The sequence below is a fragment of the Acinonyx jubatus genome, chromosome C1, assembly GCF_027475565.1.
Source record: "Acinonyx jubatus isolate Ajub_Pintada_27869175 chromosome C1, VMU_Ajub_asm_v1.0, whole genome shotgun sequence".
Lineage (NCBI taxonomy): Eukaryota > Metazoa > Chordata > Mammalia > Carnivora > Felidae > Acinonyx > Acinonyx jubatus.
In genome coordinates, this window is record NC_069381.1 from 209,593,202 (window position 1) to 209,614,590 (window position 21,389).

Below are 21,389 nucleotides of genomic sequence, written 5' to 3' on the forward strand. Positions count from 1 at the left end.
CGTACCCCCCCACACACGTATACACCCAGAGATACACCCAAACCTAGAAACGCGCACAGACGCACCCGAACATACATGTACAGAGGCACAGGGACCACCCCCACCTCACACACACACCTCCAAGGACGCGCACGCACACATTCTCCCACAGACACACTCGTATCCAAATACAGTAAGACTCTGGTTCGCGAGCATCCTTCGTGCCGGAAACACACTTGTGATCCAAAGCACCTGTACATCAAAGCGAATTTCCCCAGAAGAAATCATGGAAACGCAGATGATTCGTATGATTCGTTCCACACCCCAAAAATATTCATAGAAAAGTGATCGCAATGCTGTAATATAATACAAAATAATAAAGAAGATACAAAGAAAAATAAACAAATTAATCTGCACTTAGCTGTGAAAGCCTCTGTGGCTGGTTGTGAGGGAGATGAGACGAGAGTTGTTGTGTAGGACGACTTTCGCTATCACTAATTCAAGCACCGTTATCAGCTCGGTGGAATCTTTTCCTGCATGGGGGCCATCGTATCAACGGATGTTGACTACGGTACAGTGTTAATAAACTCTTGTCATGTATTTAATGTAACTGGCAATCAGGTAGCGGAGGAAAGGGTCTCTCTCTGCAGGCAGCCTGACCTAGAATGAAGCAAAGTATTCCTAAGCTCACTCTTGTCTGGAAAAGCAAAGGACTGTCCGTAGGTGCTTTGAAGTGACAAAAAATACACTAGTCCCAGTTGTGGGCACCTTCCAACGTTCTGAAAATCACTGATTTCTGCCAAACACCACAGCCTGAGACAGAGCATCCTAGTATGGGAGATGATCACCCACAATCCCTCAGGGAGAGAGAGAGAACCGTTGGCTCGGTTGTGATCATGCGACATTTGGCACCCCATACTACTTGTATCACAAGACGTGGCTTGTTCATCAAGTTAAGATGTATTATAAATGTTTGCTCGTCTTGTGGAACACTCGCAGAACAAGTCATTCGCAATCCAATGCTTTACTGTACATGTATTTATCACATCGCACCAAATCACACTCACACACATCACACAAATGTGTAAGGAGATCTGAAGTCAGAAAAAGTACGCATATGCACACACACACAGAGCTAGCACTCCCAGGGAAGTACACCCTGAACCCCCCTTAGATCCTATGCAGCTCCGTTATTGCACAGCTGACTCGTGGCCACCTGTCCATCCCCCATCGGCAGTCCCAGCATCCCAAGCACCCCATGCCCAGGGCCCTTAGCGGGAGAAAAGGTGACAGATCGTTCAGCAGACCCCCAGAGAGGACAGAGCCAGGGGACTTGCAAATTTGGCCTGAGCCAGCGACACTGACATAGTCACTTTTCCACCGTGTGGCATAATCCAATTACTCATGGCAGGGCCAAGCAAGGAGAAGTCCCCAGACCTCCCGGCTACCTCAGGACGCAGTTGAAAAATTTGAAAATATTCCTTCAGCCTTCATTCCAAGAGTCATTTGGTTTTCAAAGCGTCCCAAACCCAATAAAAACAAACAACTGAAGAATGAATCCTATGGAGAATTACCTATGAGCAATGAAAATCACAGTGCTTACAATAGTGAACATTTGGTTAATTATGGTGTACCTTGCATGAAATGAAATGTATTCGATTTGTAGCTAAATGGAATAATATATAAGCTATACCATAACTTGAAGGAAATACACTTGGATGGGATTTTTTATTATGATGACAACTATGCAAATAAACAAGCAGTTGACAATTTAATGGGAAACACACAGGAGAGAAAATGCAAGCGAGAAGAGGAAATAGTCTTTCCCTACACTTCTGTAAAATGGGCAAATAAACATTAAATCTAGTCACCCACAGAGAATAAAGTCACCATCCCAAGTGTTTACAGATATCTTCTTTGTAGAAGCAGAATGAGTCCTATTTCTTGAGTTTGACGCTGGGGGACACACTCCTGCCAATTTGCCATTTCAGAAAGATCCAACTTTAAGTATGATGTTTCCGGTTCACTGATAAAGCATTAAAGCATTTATGCGTGGCACTGGAGATACACAGATGAATAAAACTTGCTTTATACTCTAAGTCTTCTTGGAGGAGATGGTCCCTGAACTGAGGGTGAAGGACAGGTGGAAGGAAATGTGGATTCCAGTAGTGGTTAGGAGACCAGGGGACCAAAATGAACTAGGTGAGAGCAAGGAGGTTGTTTGTGGAGTCCACAATGACTCTGAGGTTTCTGACGTTGGGACTGGATGGGTCACGGGGGAATTCAAAAGGAGAAGCAGCATTGGGTTCCAGGATTAGACTGGGGAGAAAGTGGTTCCATTTTGGACCCAAGGATTTGGGGTATCCAAAGATGCCACCCACTCTCCATGGAGATATAGAAGAAGGAGTCATCAGGGTAAGGACAGTGGAGAAAGCTTGCAGGGTTGTAGAAAAGAATTCAGAGTGTAAGAAAATAATCTAGGAGCTAACTCTGGGGAAGAGAACTAGTAAAAGGCAGACAGATTGGAACACGGGAAGACAGAAAGGAGCTGGTCAGAGGTAGAAGGCAAGTCACAAAAGGCAAAGGAAGGTCAAGGCGAAGGGCTAGTCAATACATGAAGGAGCCTTGAAGTGAGGAGGGGCCAGTACTAAATCTCGGGAGGGGAAATCAAGAACATCTTACTGACAGCGATGCCTTTCGTGGTCCTACTCACTCAGAGCAGCAAGGAAAGCATCAAGAAGTAGGTTTCAGCTTACAGAAATCAATTGTCTATAAAAACTTTGAGTCCAGCATGATCCCTAAAGATAAATTGGTCAAAGCTTGTCATAACACAAAAATGAATTACCGGAATCTTCTTTAGCACCCAAGTTACCATAGGCTGATTAGGTGGTTTGCCTGGAGACTAAGTGGTAAGTAATATTTATGATGATTCTTCCTATATAACTCTTTGGTCTAAACGTGAGCCAGATCTCAGGTCTCCTAAGCTTGGTAAGAAATTGTAAAACAAGGGCGTCTGGGTGGCTCAGTTAAGTGTTCGACTTCAGCTCAGGTCATGATCTCACAGTTCGTGGGTTCGAGCCCCGCGTCGGGCTCTGTGCTAACAGCTCGGAGCCTGGAGCCTGCTTCGGATTCTGTGTCTCCCCCTCTCTCTCTCTGCCCCTCCCCAGCTCGCACTCTGTCTCTCTCTAAAATAAATAAACATTTTTAAAACCTTTAAATATAAAAAAAAAATAAATTGTAAAACACATGTTAACAAATTAAACACAAACTTAACAAGTTTTCAGTTGGTTTCCTTGGATAAGATGGCCCAGATTCTAGGTTGATATATATTGAAAAATATGACATATATTGGAAACACTAAATAAAAACATAGTATGTAACAATTTGTAATTGTTTGTGTGTGGATTCTGGGTAAAACTGTAACCCATTGAAAAGTCTTGCCCTGGCTTGTTAAAAAAAAAAAAATCACGTGGCAAGAGTCCTCATCCAGGAGAATATGAATGCTAAACTCTCAAAATCTATAAACTACGCAGTGTAGCTGCTGATGAAATCACCAAATAAAACAGAGAATTTATCCAGGAGAGCAAGATGTCTGAATCCTTTAAAATTTGGTTAGTTGTTCTCATATTAGGAATGGGGGGGCTCAGGTAAAACCTCACATAAAAAGCTAGCCAGGCAAGGACTGTCCGAGCTTCCTCTCGAAGGGAAGCTGTCAGGCTGGGCTTCAGACGGGATCGGTTTTCTTTATAAAAGACCATGTAATGCTGTTTACTACTCCTAAAATACACAAGAAGTACAATCAGGGTTCTCCTTCTATAACCAGATGACTGAAAAATGGTTGAGCCAGCCCTGCATACCTTGGCCTTTGGCCCCGTTTCTCGAGGAAATGGTTTTAACAAATATTTCATATCGCATTGAAAAACATTTGCTCGTTCCTGAGGGCGTCTCATCTGAAGGAAAGAAAGGCTGGGGTACTTTAACTGGTTGGTGCTGGGGATACTGGAATCCGGAGGAGAGTAAGTGAAGATTCCAGGTACTCTTTTGGCTTGATCCTCCCAGTTCCGGAAACTATGAAACTCTACAGAATCCCTAGCAGGAGGAGGCTTTGGGCCCTTGTACCCAGGCACCATCAAGGCACTGGGGCAGCCATAAGCTCTCCATGAAGTCTCATGGCCTTGTTTCTTTTTGCTCCTCTTGAGCCGTGAAGGACATCATTTTGGGTGAGAGGAAATAAGGCCTCAACGTCCAACCATTTGTTCATAAGAACTTTGATTCCAGCTGCCTCTCTTCCAGGTCTCCGTAAACAACTCCCAGTTAAAGCAGGAGAGCCTGGCCTTTCTTAAGAGCTCATTAAATGTTACCTCCAAATAGCCCTTGGGAAGGAAAGTCGGCTACGTGATTCCCATGTCCCCACCTGGGCTAGCAAGCAGCGTGCACCTTGGAAGCTTGTCCTAAGAGAACAAGCTTGCAAGATGGACAGCGATGGACCAGCGAACAATGAGCCCTTTTTAGCCCTGGGGCCCGGCTGAGCCTCTGAGAACCCAGCGCTTACATTGCTGGGAGGCTGGGGTGCTCTAGGTGACAGGAGTCCTTCCCCGTGGCTCCAAGGAGCTGGGTCATTGGTTTTCTTACAGGAGAGGACATTGCATAGTTCCTGTTGCACAGGAACTGGGAGGATCAAGTCAAAAGAGTACCTGGAATCTTCCACTTACTCTCCTCCGGATTCCAGTATCCCTGTTGCACAGTTCAGGCTGTGTGGCCCAGCCAGGCAGACAGGAGAGTACAAACACGGATGCCCCCATTTCTGGCTGGTCTAGCCTGTTCTTGCTTCTGTCCTGGGTGGAAAACAGGAATAGCTCTGGCTGTACTGGGGCCTGCAGGGAAGGGAGTTGAGCAGAGCACGGAGGCCAGGAGGCCCGGGAGGCTCAGAGAAGCCCCCGAAGACAGCCTTCACCGCCAGCTGGGATTCTCTCCCACAACACCCAGGAGCCTACAGCCGGCCCAGGGAGGCTGCAGGAGCACAGTCCTGACACAGCAGGACACTGATGGCCGGTCACAACCACAAAGCTAAGCAGCTGCCCTCTGAGGGGCCAGGACCCTCAGTGAGCAGGGTGCTTTGCTCAGTGAAGGGTCCCAACCCAGCACTCAGCACCATACACCCCTCCCCCCCGCTGCCACAGCCTCCCTCTGCCATAGGGAGCCCTGGTCGCTGTCTCCCGGGGAGGCTGGCTTGGAGAACAGGGTGTGTACCAGGCACAGGGCACCGTTGCCCCTTCTGAATGAGGGAGGCCAGCCCGCCTGGCCCCAGGGCAGGGAACGGCCCTGCAGGGAAAGATCCCCCGAGTCCACTGAGCCCAGCCACCCCCTCCCAGTGGTAACTCTGAGAGCCTGGAGGGGCTCGAGTGTGGACACGAAGCTGTTTGTCACCTCTTCCTTGGCCTGCAGACCGATCCCGAGGAGGGGCACCTACCCGGTGACCCAGGCCAGACCCCCACGTGGCTGAGAGCTCACTCTGGAGATGGGGGCTTCCTGGAGCGCCGGAGGGCCCTCGAGGCTGCCCCACACCTGCCAGGCCTGTGCTGCTCCCTGTGCCCAGCAGGTGCCCCACTCACGAATTCCCGAGAGGTCCAGGTGCCCACTGGCAGGAGGGCCAGGTCCCTGGGACGGTTTGCAGGGTGGCCCGAGGGTGGGGAGATGGTGGGAGGAGGTGACTGGGTGGGAGGGGAGTAGGGGCGGCTGAGCAGTCTGCCCGGGTGGCTGGAGGCCAGACAAGGGCCAGAAGGGGGGTCCAGGGCAAAGGAGGAGTGAAGAGCAGAGAGGGAGGCCAGGCAGCAAAAGGGGAGGTAGGGTGGGGAAGGGGGGCTGGCAGGGCAGGGGCAGCAGGGGCAGCAGGGGACTCCAGGGAGCATGTGGGGACAGTGGGCCTTGTGGGCGTCCAGGTGAGGAGGGGGCCAGCTGGTGAGAGGCAGGAGCTTGGCCAGGCAAGGTGGGCCAGCAGGAGGAGGGCCGGGCCAAGGGCTCAGAGTGGGGGCCTGCAGGAGGCAGGGCTGGAGGGCAGCAGGTAGGGGGGAAGAGGCAAGGGAAGGGGCAGGGGAAGGGGGAGTGCCGGGGGGTAGGGTAATGGTAGGGCTGCTTTTTCTTCATTGCTGCCAGGGAGCAGGTGAGAACCTGACCCCAGGGTTCTGGAATCTAAGGTCCATCGGCCTGTGTTGCTTTAGGATTTGTCCTTGTGACCTCAGAGGCGGAGAATTCTTGAGAGAGAATTGCCTGCAGCACAGCTGTGCCCATTGCAGAGATGAGGAAACCGAGGCCCTGACGGAGGCCTTCAGAGGCAGCGCTTGGGCTGGAAATAGGTGTGTTTTTCCCAGGGCAAAGCCTCTCTACAACCTAAGCCAGCCCAGTAGGCCCCATCCAGGGGCCTGGGGGGCACAGCATCCTGGCTGGTTCCCTCCAGGGACATTGCTGAGACCTGCCTAGCTGGTGCTCTGGCGTGGCCCCACCTTCCTGTGCACATTCTCCCTCCCCCAGGAGTCCCTCCGCGGGGGAATCAAGAGGCTCAGCCAGTCTCTGAGCTTGGGTGGACTCAGGAACTGAGATGTCTGAACTCTGGAATTTTCTGGAATGGACAGGGGTCCCATGTTTGTCTCTGGGCATCCCCGGCCCAGGGAGCTGGGGGTCAAGACAACAGAGGTAATGATGGAGTCAAGAAGCAAGAGCCTGGAGAGCTGAGTCCTCCTCGGGCTCTGGGCTGGGACGTGGTGAGCCCGGCATGGGGTGCCCCAGGCCAGCCCTGTTCTGCCTGCCTTCCCCCCCACCCAGGCCCAGTAGTAAGGACAAGTGAGAAGAGTCAGGCAAGAAACCTCTCCGCTATGACACCTTCATCATTTGTCACTCACATAGCAACATCCCTGGGCTACTGGGGTTCCAGGAAGGACCTGGAGAAGACTGCCCAGGGCAGTGATGAAAGTTACCTAAGATTGGACACCAGACGGGGCAAACCTCATGTGGAAAGGGGTGAATCAACATCCCTCCCACATGTGACTTTATGGTTTTTCCTAGAACTGTGAGCTTAACAACCGGGACTAGGAAACCTTGTTTGGGGGTTGGGGGGGGGGGGCAGCTAGTGGACTCACCTCCCAAGAGCAGCTGACCCTCAAGACTCTCCTCTAGATCCTTCATTGTCCCCTAGCAAATGCCCGAGGAATCCTGAACCCCATCGGGCCACCCCTGGGTCATGGCCACTCTGGCCCCACAGGGCACAGAGCTTCTGTCCAACAGTTGTCAAGGCCCCAAGGCCACTGTCGGTCTTCTGCCTGCTCTTTGCTGACCTCCACGCCCCTCCTGGCCTCACTTGCCTCACGGTAATGGCTCCCTTGCAAACACCCCGAGATGCTGGCAGGTCGTTGAGAGGGAGCCCCGTGCCTGCCTCTTCTGTGCCCACAAAGGGAGCAGAGCCCCAGGGGGTTGGTTTGACCGAGCCCCAAGTGGAGTGTGGGGATCCGAAAGCGAGGACGGTGGGGATGCTCCCCCTGCCCAGGTAGAGACCGGGGCAGTGTGTCAAGCCTCCCAGGGACCCCAGCGGCCCAGCCCGGCATGGGAGCACCTGTCTGACCTCTGTGCACCCAAAGGTGGGTGGAAAACCATGAGGTGCCTCATCCAGTCAGCTCTGGGGTTTTTCATCAGGGGCCATAGCTGAACCCTGAGCTTGTGAAGGGGCAGGAAGCCACTGAGCATCCAAGCTGGGAGGAATGGGGACGGGTTAACACAGCCTGTGGGACCTGATGGCCCAGGCCACCTCTGTGGATGTCACTCAGCATGGATCCAAGAAGTCTCAAGGACTGGAGTCTGACCGGCCCCGCACTCCCTACACAGCCTCACCCCCGCACTCATGCAATCCTGGGGAAAGAGGAGAAATCCTGACTTAACCAAGCCCGGGGTCCTCAGAACAGAAGTTAGATCCTGGAAAAACTGAAGGCGCCTGTGGTCCCATCACACCTGAGTCTGGGGACTGGGAGGTGTGCCGGCCTCATGAGCGTGACTCGAATCCCCGGGGAAACCCCCCAAGTTTAGAGATGAAGGGGAGAAAACTCGCGGAGGGGACTGGAGGGGACATGGTTCCAGTAACCACTGCGGTTAGTTCAGAGGGAAACATCCACAGCCCACAGCCGAGATGACTGTGCCACAGCACGAGGGCTCCTCCTCAGGGCGAGAGTGAGGATGCCGGCGTGAGTGGGAGCCCCGAGAATGACTCAGCACTGAATGATGTCAGCCAGGAGATGCAGACTTTCTCAGGAGCGGGAAGAATATAACCGAATGCTCTGTCACAAATTTACATCGGGCTCGCTCATCACGACCCCTCAGGCACAGGCCACTGGCCCAGCGTCGCCACAGAAGGCCCCCCGGCCCATGCTCACGCCAGGAATCCTTCTAGAGGCCCTGCGGGCAACAGGTGCCCCACTAGGCCCCGCCGATGCAGTGCGGTGCTGAATTAAGGCTCCGTCCCAACCGCAGGTGCTGCCTGGTGCAGAAGGGAGATACCTGAACAGATAAGATGCCCCCATATCCTCCTCTGCCAAACGAGGCCTACGTTCTCACCATGCTGCGGGAGCCCGCACCGCTTCCTTCCTCCCCTGGCCTCCAAGGGAAGGACGGACGGTGCCTGCTGCCCCGGCCCCGGGCTCTTCTCCGTGCTAGCCGATCCTGGTCACCAACAAAGCACAGAGAACAACTGAAGAGCCGGAGGCTCAGGGGATCTGTGCAGAAACACGGTGGAGGGCGGGGGGATCAGGAAAGCCCCGCGTTAGGGGGAGGTGGGGTTGCGTGGCTGGGATTTGAGAGACACAGAGCGGGAGCGAGTGTCAGGGAGGTCAGGGAGGCAGCTGCCTGAGGACGCGGCAGGTTTCCAGGAGGCTGGGGGCGGGAGGGGGGGGGGTGGATATCTGAGTATGGATTGAGTGGTAGATGATATTAAAGTGACTTTCAACTTTCTTTCCTATGATGCTGGCGCATGATGGTTGCATTAAAAAGGGTCCTTGGGGCTCCTGGGTGGCTCAGTCGGTTAAGCGTCTGACTTCAGCTCAGGTCATGATCTCATGGTTTGTGGGTTCGAGCCCCACAGCGGGCTCGGCTGCTGGCAGCATGGAACCTGCTTGCGATTCTCTGTCTCCCTCTCTCTCTGGCCCTCCTCCACGCATTCTCTCCCCCCTCCCTCTCTCTCAATAAATAAACTTTAATAAACTAAAAAAGTGTCCTTCACAGAAGAGAGGCATCCTAAAGTACTGGGCTGAGATGTCACGAGGTCAGTGGGAGCGGGCAAAGAGAAGAAATCCATGAAAGAAGGTTGGTAGGAGTTGACTGTGGTGGCAGCTGGTCCCTCGGAGGCAGGGTGAGGTCCTGCAGCAAACCACACCCGGGTCCAGCTGCAGCCCGGGCAGAGTTTCTGCTCTGGCAGAGACACAAGCAAACAGGACTGGCCCGTTAGACCCTCGGGGACGTCCTGGGCCAGTCAGCACCACGCCAGGTGGGAGCTCAGTGTGGTCCTTTCAGGACTCTACCAGGGTTGAGACATGCTTCCAAACTAAACCCCTCCGTCACATACGTGAATGAGCCCCACAAAGTAAATGAGAATCATCATAGGTTAATGATGCTTAACCGTGGTTGACCTAATCTGCTTTCAACTTCACCATATTTGATTTTGGTAGACTCAACTTGCCAACAGCCCTATCACCCTTGTCCGCAACACAGACCCACGCCCTCCACCCCTTTCCAACACCCAATCCAGAGACAAATCTGCGTTTTGAACTACGGCCTGGAGCACCTGCGTGGCGTCCAACAGCTGGCAGTGCACCTGCCCCTCTTGGCCTGTACCACCGTGGTTTTGCCAGTCACGGGACTATTTCACAGAGGCACGTCTTTACGGTTTTATGACTGTGAATGGAAAATGGCAAAGTGAAAGCATTGACACCGGCAGTGGGAAACAACCACGCAGGGAGATGGAAATTGTGAGGTGTGCAGAAGCGGCCAACCTTGAACCTGAGTCAGCTGTACCTGGGACGTAAGCCAGCCAGCCATGCTCCAGTGTGAAGGATAAGAGCACAGTCACAGAGCTCGTGCTGGACTTGACATCTCCAAGGCTTCTTTTTTCTTTCTTTCTTTCTTTTTTTTTTTCTTTTAGCTCATTGCACTGCTTACAATTTATTTGAAGAAGCCCATGGAAAGAGCAATTTGTACAGTTTTTTTTTTCCTGCTCTTCCTTTTCTGAACTCCATTTAAAAAGAGAAACCCCTTTTTTTTTGTCAATTCTGAGGTTTTGCCTTTTTACCTCTTCTTTCCCACTTTTATTTCTTCTGCTCTTCTCATTCCTCTTCCTTGCTTTCCTCTTGTTTTTCTCCTTTCCCTCCCCCAGCCCAAACTCTCAAAACAAAAGTTGTACAGATAACAGCACCTTCCCTTCTTCATATGAATTGAAATTTTGTCTCATATCTAAATAGAGGCTTAATGACATTTGAAATAGGCTTTTCATTATTACTCATCCCATTCAAAAGAGATAGTGTGTATATTTCTTCGCATGTAAGCAAAGGACTGAAAATGAAAATGAGATTTTTTTTTTCATATCAAATTGGCAGAGATTTGTTCAATGGCAGTCCTTAGTGCCGGCAAAACTGTAGGGAGGACATTCTCAGGTGATTTCTGAAGGCAATTTGGCAACATGTATCAAGAGCCTTAAAAATAGCCTACCTACTCTTTGACCCCAAGGAACACAAACATCTGTCAGTTCCATTTTGTACTAGATGTAGTTTGGAGTGGCCTGGAATCTAAGAAGGGAGAGTTAGAAAGAACGTTTCTCCCTTTTGTTGGACCCTGAGAAGATTACACTGGGGACAGAGGGGGTTACTGGACTTCAGGTAGAGACCACATGGTCAAAGGTGAGTCCTCTAGGGGACTGTTAGGCTACAGAGAGGGGGAAGCCTGATGTAGAGTAGCTTGGGCACAGGGAGCCTGAAAACCTGGTGACCACCTTGAGAGTTCTTCACATTGGAATGCCCTCCTGTTATCCCCATACCTTCAGAAATGTATGGCTGAAGGGTACAGCCTGGCTTTAGCTGTGAGATCTCAAAGTCAGCTGGATTCTAGCCATCCCTTGAGCTCTAGGTGAGATTGGCTCCTGGACCTCAAGGGTCTGGGGAAGGAAAGCCCTCCGTGGGATGTTCTGTTCCAGGGACTACAGATGGCCAAAGCCCTCCCAGATTTTCTGCAAGTTCCCAGGGCAGGGGTGGCTGACACCTCCATGAACCCCTCTGGCCACCATGCTTGTTAGCCTCTCCCCAACGTTCTGCCAAGACTCCCCGTCCACAGGCAGTCATCAGTGTTCTGGGCATTTCTGAAGTTTGGGGGCTACAGAGAGATGGGGAGGATTCATGTCCCAGAAACACAAACTTGGCTTCTCAGTCCAGCATGTCCCCAGCTAAAATGGCCACGGCCACTCTGTCCCTAGGGGACAGCCTCAGGCCGGCTTCCACATGGGCCCCAGCCTCTTTCTGGCAGGATTCTCTCACCCCACTGCTTTCCTGACCCTCCTCTCTCTCTCTCTCTCTCTCTCTCTCTCTCTCTCTCTCTCTATCTCTCCCTCCCTCCGTCTCGAGCCCCTGAGTTGTGACCCAGGGTCACACTGACACCTCCACCCTCAGGTCCCACCTTCTACCCTCACAGTTGTCAAGATGCTTCCCTGGCTAAGAGGACACTTGGTGCCAGTTGTTATGGTGATCTTTTCATCCTGTTTTAACTGAGCCTTGGGGAATCGGGGTGATGCCTGCGCCCACCCTTGAGTTCTCAAGGAGAATGGACACTCCAGAGAAGCTAGTTCTGAGGTGGCCAGAGGTGAGGAAGGAGAGACACCAGCTGAAGTGACCAGCAGCAACCAGGAAGATTTTGTGGACCGTGGGGCATTCCTCAGGGTTTCTGAGGTGGGCAGGATAACACCCTCCCCACAAAGATATCCGCATACCCATTCCCAGAACCTGTGAATGTGTTATGTTTCACGGCAGGGGGAATCAAGGACACTGATGAAATTAAGGTTGCTAATCAGCGGGCCCTAAAAATAGGGAGAGTAGCCTGTATTATCCAGGTGGACCAAATATAACCACAAGAGTCCTTAAAGGTGGAAGAGAGGGAGAAGAGAAAGTCAGAGGGGTACAGTGTGAGAAGGACCCAACCCTTTGCTGCTGGCTTTGAAGATGGATGGAGGGGCCAAGAGCCAAGGACCACGAACAGAGCATTCTCTGGACGCCTCAAGAGCCACGAAAATAGGTTCTCCCCTGGAGAAAGCTCCAGAAGGAATGCAGTTCTGCCAACCTCTTGATTTTCACCCAGTGTGACCTATGTCAGAAAATAAATTTGTGGTGTTTTAAGCCACTGAATATGTGGTCATTTGTTACAGCAGCCAAAGAAAACTGATACAGCTTCACAGATGCTATCAGGGAAGAGAACCTGGTAAAAGTCTGTGTATCTTGGGTCCCTGGGACTGTAATGAGAGCATTGAAGGCAAGATGGATCACCCGGGACGCTGTAGAGGTAAGAAACATTCAGGCCACATACACCCCGTGTAGACCTCATCAAAGACCATGAGGTGAATAAGTTTGAATCTACACATGACCAGGTCTCCCAGGTCTCCTGGAGCCACCTGCCCTGGGGGGATTCCCAAGGGAGGTCCTGCAGGCCTGGAGGCTCAGAGATCTGATGGGTAGGCCTCATGGAGCTCACATTAGCCAAGCTCATTCTGAGAACCACAGCTCCCAAGGCTGCAGGACCTTCTGATGAGAAGGCCTTGTTCCACTTGAGCCGAGATCCCCAGGAAGTGAAATCATAACCAGAAGGCGTCTGAGCAAGTTCTGTGATTTGACTATTTCCAACCATGGCTACACAGCCTGACAATCGCGTCCACAAGAGCCTCCCCTGGCATCAGATAGGCTACGGATACCCATGGGCCTGGTCTCCCCCAGCCCACCCCCGACAGAGTGTAGATGGGGCTGCCAGTGGCCCATCCGTGACAATTGTCCTTTTTCAGTGTTCTCACAATGACAGCCAAGCCCTTGTTCTGGCCCAGGAGCCATTCGGTCTCCTGAAGGAAACTTAACTTAGGGCTCTTAGATGCCATTATCTGTTGATTTTAACCCCTAGCTTTCGGACAACAGTCTTATTTCCCTTCTTTCCACGTCATTGGCAGAAGCCTCCTAGTAGCTTCTGTGCACTGTCAACATCTCCCAATTTATTTGTTCTTGAGACAAAAAACAAAATCCTCGGAGAGAGGAGTGTGAGTGTGAACAGCCTGGGCACCCACATGGCCCCAGGTGTCCCCACCCAGGAAGCCTCCTTTGTCTCCATCCCAGCAGGCTGCAATTTCCAGCCTCGCCTCTCTTCAGTGGAAGCCCCCCCAGTGTGGACAACCTAGCGCCTCATACCCAAGATGCTCCTGCTCTGTCAGTCCGGAAGCCTCTTTGGCTGGAAGACCAGCCCCTTCCTCTCCAATTTCCTCTCAAAATCTGTAAACCTCATATTCTCTGTGGTCTCTGGGGCTCTTTGCCATATTTGGTATTCTTTTCAACTGCCCAACAGAAAGCCAACCATGAGATTCTCCCCTGCCCCCTCACCTGTCACACTAAGTGGCTATATAACCTTCGGGGTAAGGTATTTAACTACTCTAAGCCTCATTCTTTAATTCCACAATGATTTATTGAGCACCTATAAAGTGCCAGGCAGTGACTTAGAAAAGGTGCCAGAAGGGCACCTGGGTGGCTCAGTCAGTTAAGCGTCCAACTTTTGGCTTTGGCTCAGGTCATGATTTCGCAGGACGTGAGTTAGAGCCCCGCATCGGGTTCTGTGCTGACAGTGCAGAGCCTGCTTGAGATTCTCTGTCTCTCTCTCTCTCTCTCCCCCTTTCTCTCTGCCCCTCCCCTACTCACACTGCCTCTGTTTATTTCTAAATAAATAAATAAACTTAAAACAAATATTTTTAAAGGAAGAAATTTTGCTAGAAATATAGCAGTAGGCAAACCCAACCAAATCATCCAACCAACAAAAATCCCAGCCCTCCAGGAGCTTACATTCCAAGGAGAGAAGACAGACAATAACTAACTAACATATATACAAGGTCAGGAGGGTGGCAGGTGCCAAGGAGACAACTAAAGCAGAGAAGGGTGATGGGGGTTGAAATGTGAAATACAATAACCAGAAAAAGCTTACTGACAAAGTGAGCAAAGACCTGAGGAAGCCGGCTTCAGTTCCTTGGTTGCAACGCGAGCATCAGAATGGCGTTTACCTCATCAATCGTGGTGAGGATCGATTAAGTTAATCCATGCACAACATTTAGGTTACTGCCCGGCCCACTGCAAATGTTTCACAAATATTAGATATTGTTATGATCCATTACTTTAATAAATGCTTTTTTGAAGGCTTCAGTGTTTCTCAAGCATTCAATGTAGTCTGTGTTGGGAACTCAAAGATGGCGAGCGTGACACGCAAACCAAGGTAGTCTTTCAAAAATCATACACAGGGGCACCCGCGTGGCTCAGTCAGTTAAGTGTCCGACTCTTGATCAGCTCGGGTCTCGATCTCATGGTTGTGGAATTGAGCCCCGAGCCGGGCTCCGCGTTGAGTGTGGAGCCTGCTTGGGATTCTCTCTCTCTCTCTCTCTCTCTCTCTCTCTCTCTCTGCCCCTCCCCTGCTCAAGCTCCCTCTCCCATGCCCCCCTCTCTGTGTCTCAAAATAAATAAATAAATATATATTTTTTAATCGTAACACAAACATCACTAGTCAGCTACCGCACTCTGCCTGCCTGAGCCAGGAGTCCTTCTTAACCTAGTCCTCCAAGACCAGTCGTCAGCAAATAATTGGAACTGGCAAGTAAAAAGAACCTAATACGCCAGTCCCTGATGCAGTTGCAGTTAGCGACAGATTCATCTTTTGAACTCCCTCCACTATCCTTCTCCATGTACTACGTGACAGTAATTTCCTCTGTCACCAAGAGCTGACATTCCATCTCAGTCATGCTTCCTGTGAAATGATAATCTCCATCTGCTTTGAGGGGCAAAGAAAAGAATAATTCGGAATCCGCTACTGACATCGTGTAAGACAATACAAACCAGCCTACGTGGCTAGTCGTCTAGCTGTTATGTGTTATTTCTTCAGGCATTACCCACTAGAAAGATCTTAACCTCCCACTTGCTGCGTTTCCTTGATGTGACAACAGGTCTGAGTCATTGTTAGGAGCACGTATGACAGGGGATCCGATGTTCTTGGGAAGGAAAGCGGCTGTCACACAGACGCCTTGTTCTTCCCACATAATTGTGAAATTTCCACAATATAAACACAGGCTTCTTCTCACTGCACCCTCTCCTGAGCCTGTTTGAGACAGTCCCAGTGCCCAAATATAGCGACACATTAGTAGTATCACTACCTGGGGGCCTTTGAAACATTAGCTCAATGGAAATCTTCTTGGAACTGTAAAGCAAGACCAAACACAATTCAAGTGTAGAGAATGATTACACTTCACCTTTTATGGACCAGATGTTCATAAAGAAGACACACAGAAAAAGAACACCAGGCTCGGTCAGTTGAACGTCCGACTTTGGCTCAGGTCATGATCTCACGGTTCATGAGTTCAAGCCCCACGTCGGGTTCTGTGCCGACAGCTCAGAGCCTGGAGCCTGCTTCAGACTCTGTGTCTCCCTCTCTCTCTGTCCCTCCCCCGCTCGTGCTCTATCTCTCAAAAATAAAATAAACATTTTAAAAAGAAGAAGAGGAAGGAGACACACAGGAAAATGCAACCAGAAAAAATTATGCCTCAGCATTTACACCAAATGCTCTCTAATTTTCCTTAGGAGGGACACCCAATGCCTAGGCCAGTGGGAAGTCTTGTCCTAGCATTCATCTGGAAGCTAGGTTTTATTATGAACTTTTAGTTTTTGTAAATATCAAACTTGCAAAAAACTTGAAAGACACAAATACTTGGTTACCTGTCACCAATTTTATATATATACACATATATGTGTATACCCACACCTTTTTTTGCTGAACACTTTGGAAGTAAATTGCAGACACAAGCTCGCTTTCACCCTTAAATACTTGACTTGCTTCTACAAAAAGAAGGACATTCTGTTATATAACCAAAATACCATCACCACACCCGATAATAGCAGGAACACAATAATATTATTTAATAGTCAGTCCTTATTCAAATTTCCCCAATCATCTCCTAAATGTCATTTATATCCTTTTTGGAAAAAAAATACCATGTGGCAGCCAGTCAAGGTTCCCACACTGTTTAATGGGTTTTCACGTAGAGCTGTCCCTCCACCTCTTTTGGTCTTTCACGACATTGACATTCTTTAAGAGTCTCGTGGACTATCCCTCAATCTCAGTTTACCCAGTGGCTTCCTCATGATATAATTCAGATTAACTATTTGGGGCAAGATGCTACCGAGGTGAGGTTGTGCCCTTTCCTAATAGATCACATCAGGAGGCACATAATGTTAGTCTGTCCCGTTATTTATGAAGCTCATTTTGCACGTCTAGTTAAGGCGAGGTCTGACAGAACTCTCCACTGTTACCAAAACGTAACCTGCCAAGAGATACTTTCATGCCACGTGAACATCCCGTACCCAACGGTGCTTTGCTCAATGGCTTTGGCAAAGGTTGATGATGTTGACTGAATCTGTCATTATGGGAGTCTTTGCAGAATGGTGATTACCCAATTCTATTATTCCTCCTTTATTTATTAGCTGGCATTCCTCTGTGAAGACGCGCTGGAACCTGGGAACCTGGGGCTCTAATTGCCATAAATCCCATTTAAAACGGCAGGAAATCGTCGGCTGGAAGTATGATCAGGCACCATGTCGGTACACGCTTCTTTCCCTCCAATAGATCCATTTATTGAGTACTTTGCTCCCAGCACTGTACAAAGCAGTTTAGGTACACGAGATCATTTAATTAACTCCAACCCCCCGGGGGCTAGCTGGTGTTAGTCTCGTTTTGCAGATGAGGACACTGAAACACCGAGAGGCAGCTTGCCCAAGGTCATCCAGTAAGTGACAGACCTGAGATCTGGAACCCGGACACAACTGACCAAAAAGGCTGTGTTCCTGCCCGGCCACTTTCCTAAACCACTGTGTTATCCTCTTTTGTATATAGATACAACAATTCGGGTAGTAGCTGTCCTTGATTTTTTTGCTGATTCCTAGAGAACTCCTCATCCTTTCCCCCTGAGTATTAGCCATGCATAGTAAAAAGGCCAAAGGACTAAAAATAGTGACTGTGGGATCATGGATCATTTTTATGTTCCCCTTTATACTTGTCTGTATTTCCCAAGGTTTCTACAATGAACACGCATCGACAGTGTGGGCAAATTTCTAGTTGACAGAGTCAGAAAAGCTCTTCTTCAGAGCCATCTGTCCCTGTTAGAGCCAGGCCCAGAGGAGCAACACGTGGACACATGCCTGGGCTTATGTGCTGGTAAGTGGCCTTTTAGTGACATAGGTGATTCGTTCTACACCGAACCAACTGGGGGAAAGAATGCAGTTCAACCGACGGTCCATTTTCCCAGAGTCCGAATCACAGCCTGGCTTTGTGCAAGACTGCAGGTGGCTCTCAAGGACAGAGACTGAGCCTGGGGCCTCAAACTTTACAAGGTAACAGCGAGACAAGGAAACACACAAGAAACACTTTTTGAGAAAGCCGAGCTAAGAAATGCCCTGTCAGCAGAGCAAGAGAAGTGGCCACCTTCCCTAAGGCCAGATACACAAGAAGTTACTGACGCTTCGACAAATTTCCAGAAGGGGAAGTCAGAATCACAGACCACAAAGTCCTTACTCTGAGACAGTTTATAAGATTCTGGGCCTTTATAACTTTCTCACGCTTCTGACGCTTGTTACTGCATGTCTGTTTCCCTATAGTCTTCGGCAGAAGGGGGGAAATGCCTTTAAAAAGGAAACAAAGAAGAATTAGTAGGAAGACGGAACTGCAGGGCAAAACTGTATACTTCGGAATAACAAAAAGCCACCGCAAGACAACTCTTACATGTGGAGCGCTGGGAGGTCAACTACTTCCAACCTCAAGAGAAAAAAACCGCGAACAGGCTGCAAGTCAACAGCTTTTCTTAGATGCATGGGAGAAATGAGGTCATAGGGTGAAGCACCAGCCCGAAATCCGGAGAGAGGGGGGAATACAGAGAAGCGAGACTCACCGGGAACAGAAGTCACCATGGGAGCCGGCAATCCGTAGGACCCCTCAAGCAGTCTGATGAATTGCTAGAGGCTGGGTGCAGACTAGCCTGAAGGTTACAAGCCCCTGGAATACTTTCCCGGGTTTATTTACTTCCAGGAGCCCCACCAGGCTCTCACTGTGAAAGTAGGGAAACTTCTCCAGGCGTCAAGCACGGGGAGGGAAAAGTAACCATTTTCAAACACACTCAGGGAGAATGTAACGGTTTTGAAAGAGCAGAGCATCTTGTTCTCCTTAACAAAGGCCTGAATCCAGGCGAACTGCTTTACCAGAGCCTTATCTGCCCTGGGAGAGGGGCAAGGAGACATTCCAACGCCTCCAGGCTTTCAATCCGCTTTCTTTCGGGCTGTCTCCCCCTCCCTTTAGAGCCCTTAACCCATTAATCACAGTTATTTCAGATTGCCTACCTGGTAATTCCAAAACCATTGTCATTCTGAGTCTGGTTCTGATGCTTGCTTAACCGACTGAGCCCCCCAGGCGCCCCAGTCATAATCTACTTTTATTATACTGGAGCTTGTTGATGTGGTAAATGTAGTGGGTTGAATAATGTCCCCTCCAAATTCATGCTCACCTGGAACTTCAGAATGGGACCTTATCTGGAAATAACATTTTTTGTAGATGTAATTAGCTGTACTAATATGAGGTCATACAGGGTTAGGGTGGACCCTAAATCCAATGATTGATGTCCTCATAAGAAGAGAACACACAGGATACACACAGACACACGGAAAGAAAAATAATAAAGCTATCGTTGAACTGAACAGCACCATCAATCAATTGAATCTAATTAGCATTTACAGAATACTTCACCCAACAACAGCATAATATACATTCTCGCCAAGCTCACATGGAACATTCACCAAGATAGACCACATTCTGAGCCATAAAGCAGATCTAAATGAGTTGAAAAGAATAGAAATCATGTAAGTTATGTTATCAGGCCACAGTGAAATTAAACTAGAAATCGATAACAAAAAGATAGCTGCAAAATCCCAAAATATTTGGAAATTAAACAACACATTTTTCTTTTTTTTAATTCGTTTTTGACAGAGACAGAGAGAGAGAGACCGAGCACGAGCAGGGGAGGGACAGAGAGAGATGGAGACACAGAATACGAAGCGGGCTCCAGGCTCCGAGCTGTCAGCACAGAGCCCCACGTGGGGCTCGAACTCATCAATCGTGAGATCATGACCTGGGCCAAAGTCAGCAGCTTAACTGACTGAGCCACACAGGTGCCCCTAAACAACGCATTTTTAAACAACATATGGATCAAAAAAAGTCTCCAGAACTTATTTTGAAAATACTGTAAATGAAAATGGAACTAAAACTTATCAAAATTTGTGGGATGCAGTAAATGCAGTGCTTAGAGGAAAATTTATAGCATTGAATACACATATTAGAAAAGAAGAAATATCTAAAATTAATAATATAAGCTTCTACCTGGGTAAACTAGAAAAAGAAGAGTAATAGAAACCCAAAACCAGCAGAAGAAAAAAAAATGGCAAAAATTGGAGCAGAATTCAATAAAACTGAAAATAGGAAATTAATAGAGAAAATCACCAAAACCAAAAACTGGTTCTTTGAAAAAAAAAATCAATAAAATTGATAAGCCTCTAGCCAGACTTATCTTAAAATTGATAAGCCTCTGAATTACTAATACCAGAAAAGAAACAGGGGCAGTCAATGCTGAACCCACGAACATCAAAAGGATAATATAGGAATATGATGAACAACTCTATGCCCACAAATTTGATCATTTAGATGAGATGACCCAATTCTTAAAAAGCACAATCTACCAAAACCCAAGTAAGGAGAAACAGATAATATGAATAAGTCTATTCAAAGAAATTGAATCAAAAGCCTTTCAAAAAAAGAAAGCCCAGATGATTTCACTGGTGAATTCTACCGAACATTTAAGGAAAAAAATGATCTAACAGACGAAACTCTGCAAGAATTAGTGATGACTGGGAGGCATTTATTTTATAAACCAAAACAGTTATCAAGAGCTTTCCAATGGATACATCAGAAAGCAGACTGATAGTTGAGAGAATGTGTTAGCTAGATAACTTCTGAAAAAAAACAACTTATCTTTTATAGTGTGACACATAACGCAGATCTAAATGACAATATTAAGCAGAATAACAGATTAGATTGTATTACAATTTTAATCTTTATAAAATCGTTTGGTGTATTTGCATTTGTAACATTAAACTAAATAACCATTAAGATGGGCTGTCAAATTTTTAGTTATACAATTCAATTATACATTTAGACTATGAGTCATTCAAGTAAAAAGCCTCGCTTGGGGATTCTTTATAGCTCAAAATTTTGCAAGGTTGAAAAGTTCCAAAATCATACAAAACAATATCCATGACGTGTTTGATAAGGGATTAATATTCAGAGTATATACAAACCTCCTAAAACTCAAAAAAAAAGAAGAAAAATTAAACAACCTGATTCAAAAATGAGCAAACAACTTGAATAGACATTTCCCCAAGAAAGATATGGCCACTGAGTACATGGAAAGATGCTCCACATGACTAATCATCAAAGAAATGCAATCAAAACCACAGTGAGTCCAGGGGCACCTGGCTGGTTCAGTAAGTAGAGCCTGTGACTCTTGATCTTGGGGTTGGGAGTTCAAGCCACAGGTTGGCTGTAGAAATTACTTAAAAATAAAATCTTAAAAAAAAAAAAACCCGCACTGAGTTCACAGAAGGCATACAGAGGGCTAACAGACCATGAAAAGATGCTCCACATCACTTATCATCAGGGAAATGCAAATCAAAAACACAATGAGATATCACCTCACGCCTGTCAGAATGGCTAAAATCAAAAACACAAGACACAAGTGTTGGTGACAATGTGGGAAAAAAGCTACCTTTGTGCCCTGCTGGTGGGAATGCAAACTGGTACAGCTACTGTGGAAAACAGTATGGAGGTTCCTCAAAAAATTACAAATAGAACTACCCTACAATCCAGCAATTGCTCCACTGGGTATTTACCCAAAGAATACAAAAACACTAATTCGAAAGGCTATATGCACCCCTGTGTTTACTGCAGCATTGTTTACAATGGCTAAATTATGGAAGCAGTCCAAGTGCCCATCAATGGATGAATGGATAAAGAAGATGTGG

The 21,389-nt window shown here is 48.3% G+C and overlaps 1 protein-coding gene across 3 annotated transcripts in view; it reads right to left on the minus strand.

The window, feature by feature from the left end:
• The window catches only part of GPR55 (G protein-coupled receptor 55), a 43,564-nt gene extending 25,090 nt beyond the window's left edge, over positions 1–18,474 (minus strand). Inside the window, exons 1-3 of one of the 3 annotated variants that reach the window (XR_008295606.1) lie at positions 5,450–6,645; positions 4,692–4,814; positions 163–639 (exon numbers count right to left, since the gene is read on the minus strand). Coding sequence is in view for 1 of the 3 variants with exons in the window: in XM_053215939.1 (XP_053071914.1) it covers positions 18,215–18,233 (19 nt within the window). In the remaining 2 variants the exon portion in view is untranslated. Of the gene's footprint in view, positions 1–162; positions 640–4,691; positions 4,815–5,449; positions 6,646–18,214 lie in introns of those variants that run through there. The other 2 variants (XR_008295607.1, XM_053215939.1) reach the window with 2 other exon arrangements.
• Between the last annotated feature and the right edge of the window lie 2,915 nt (positions 18,475–21,389).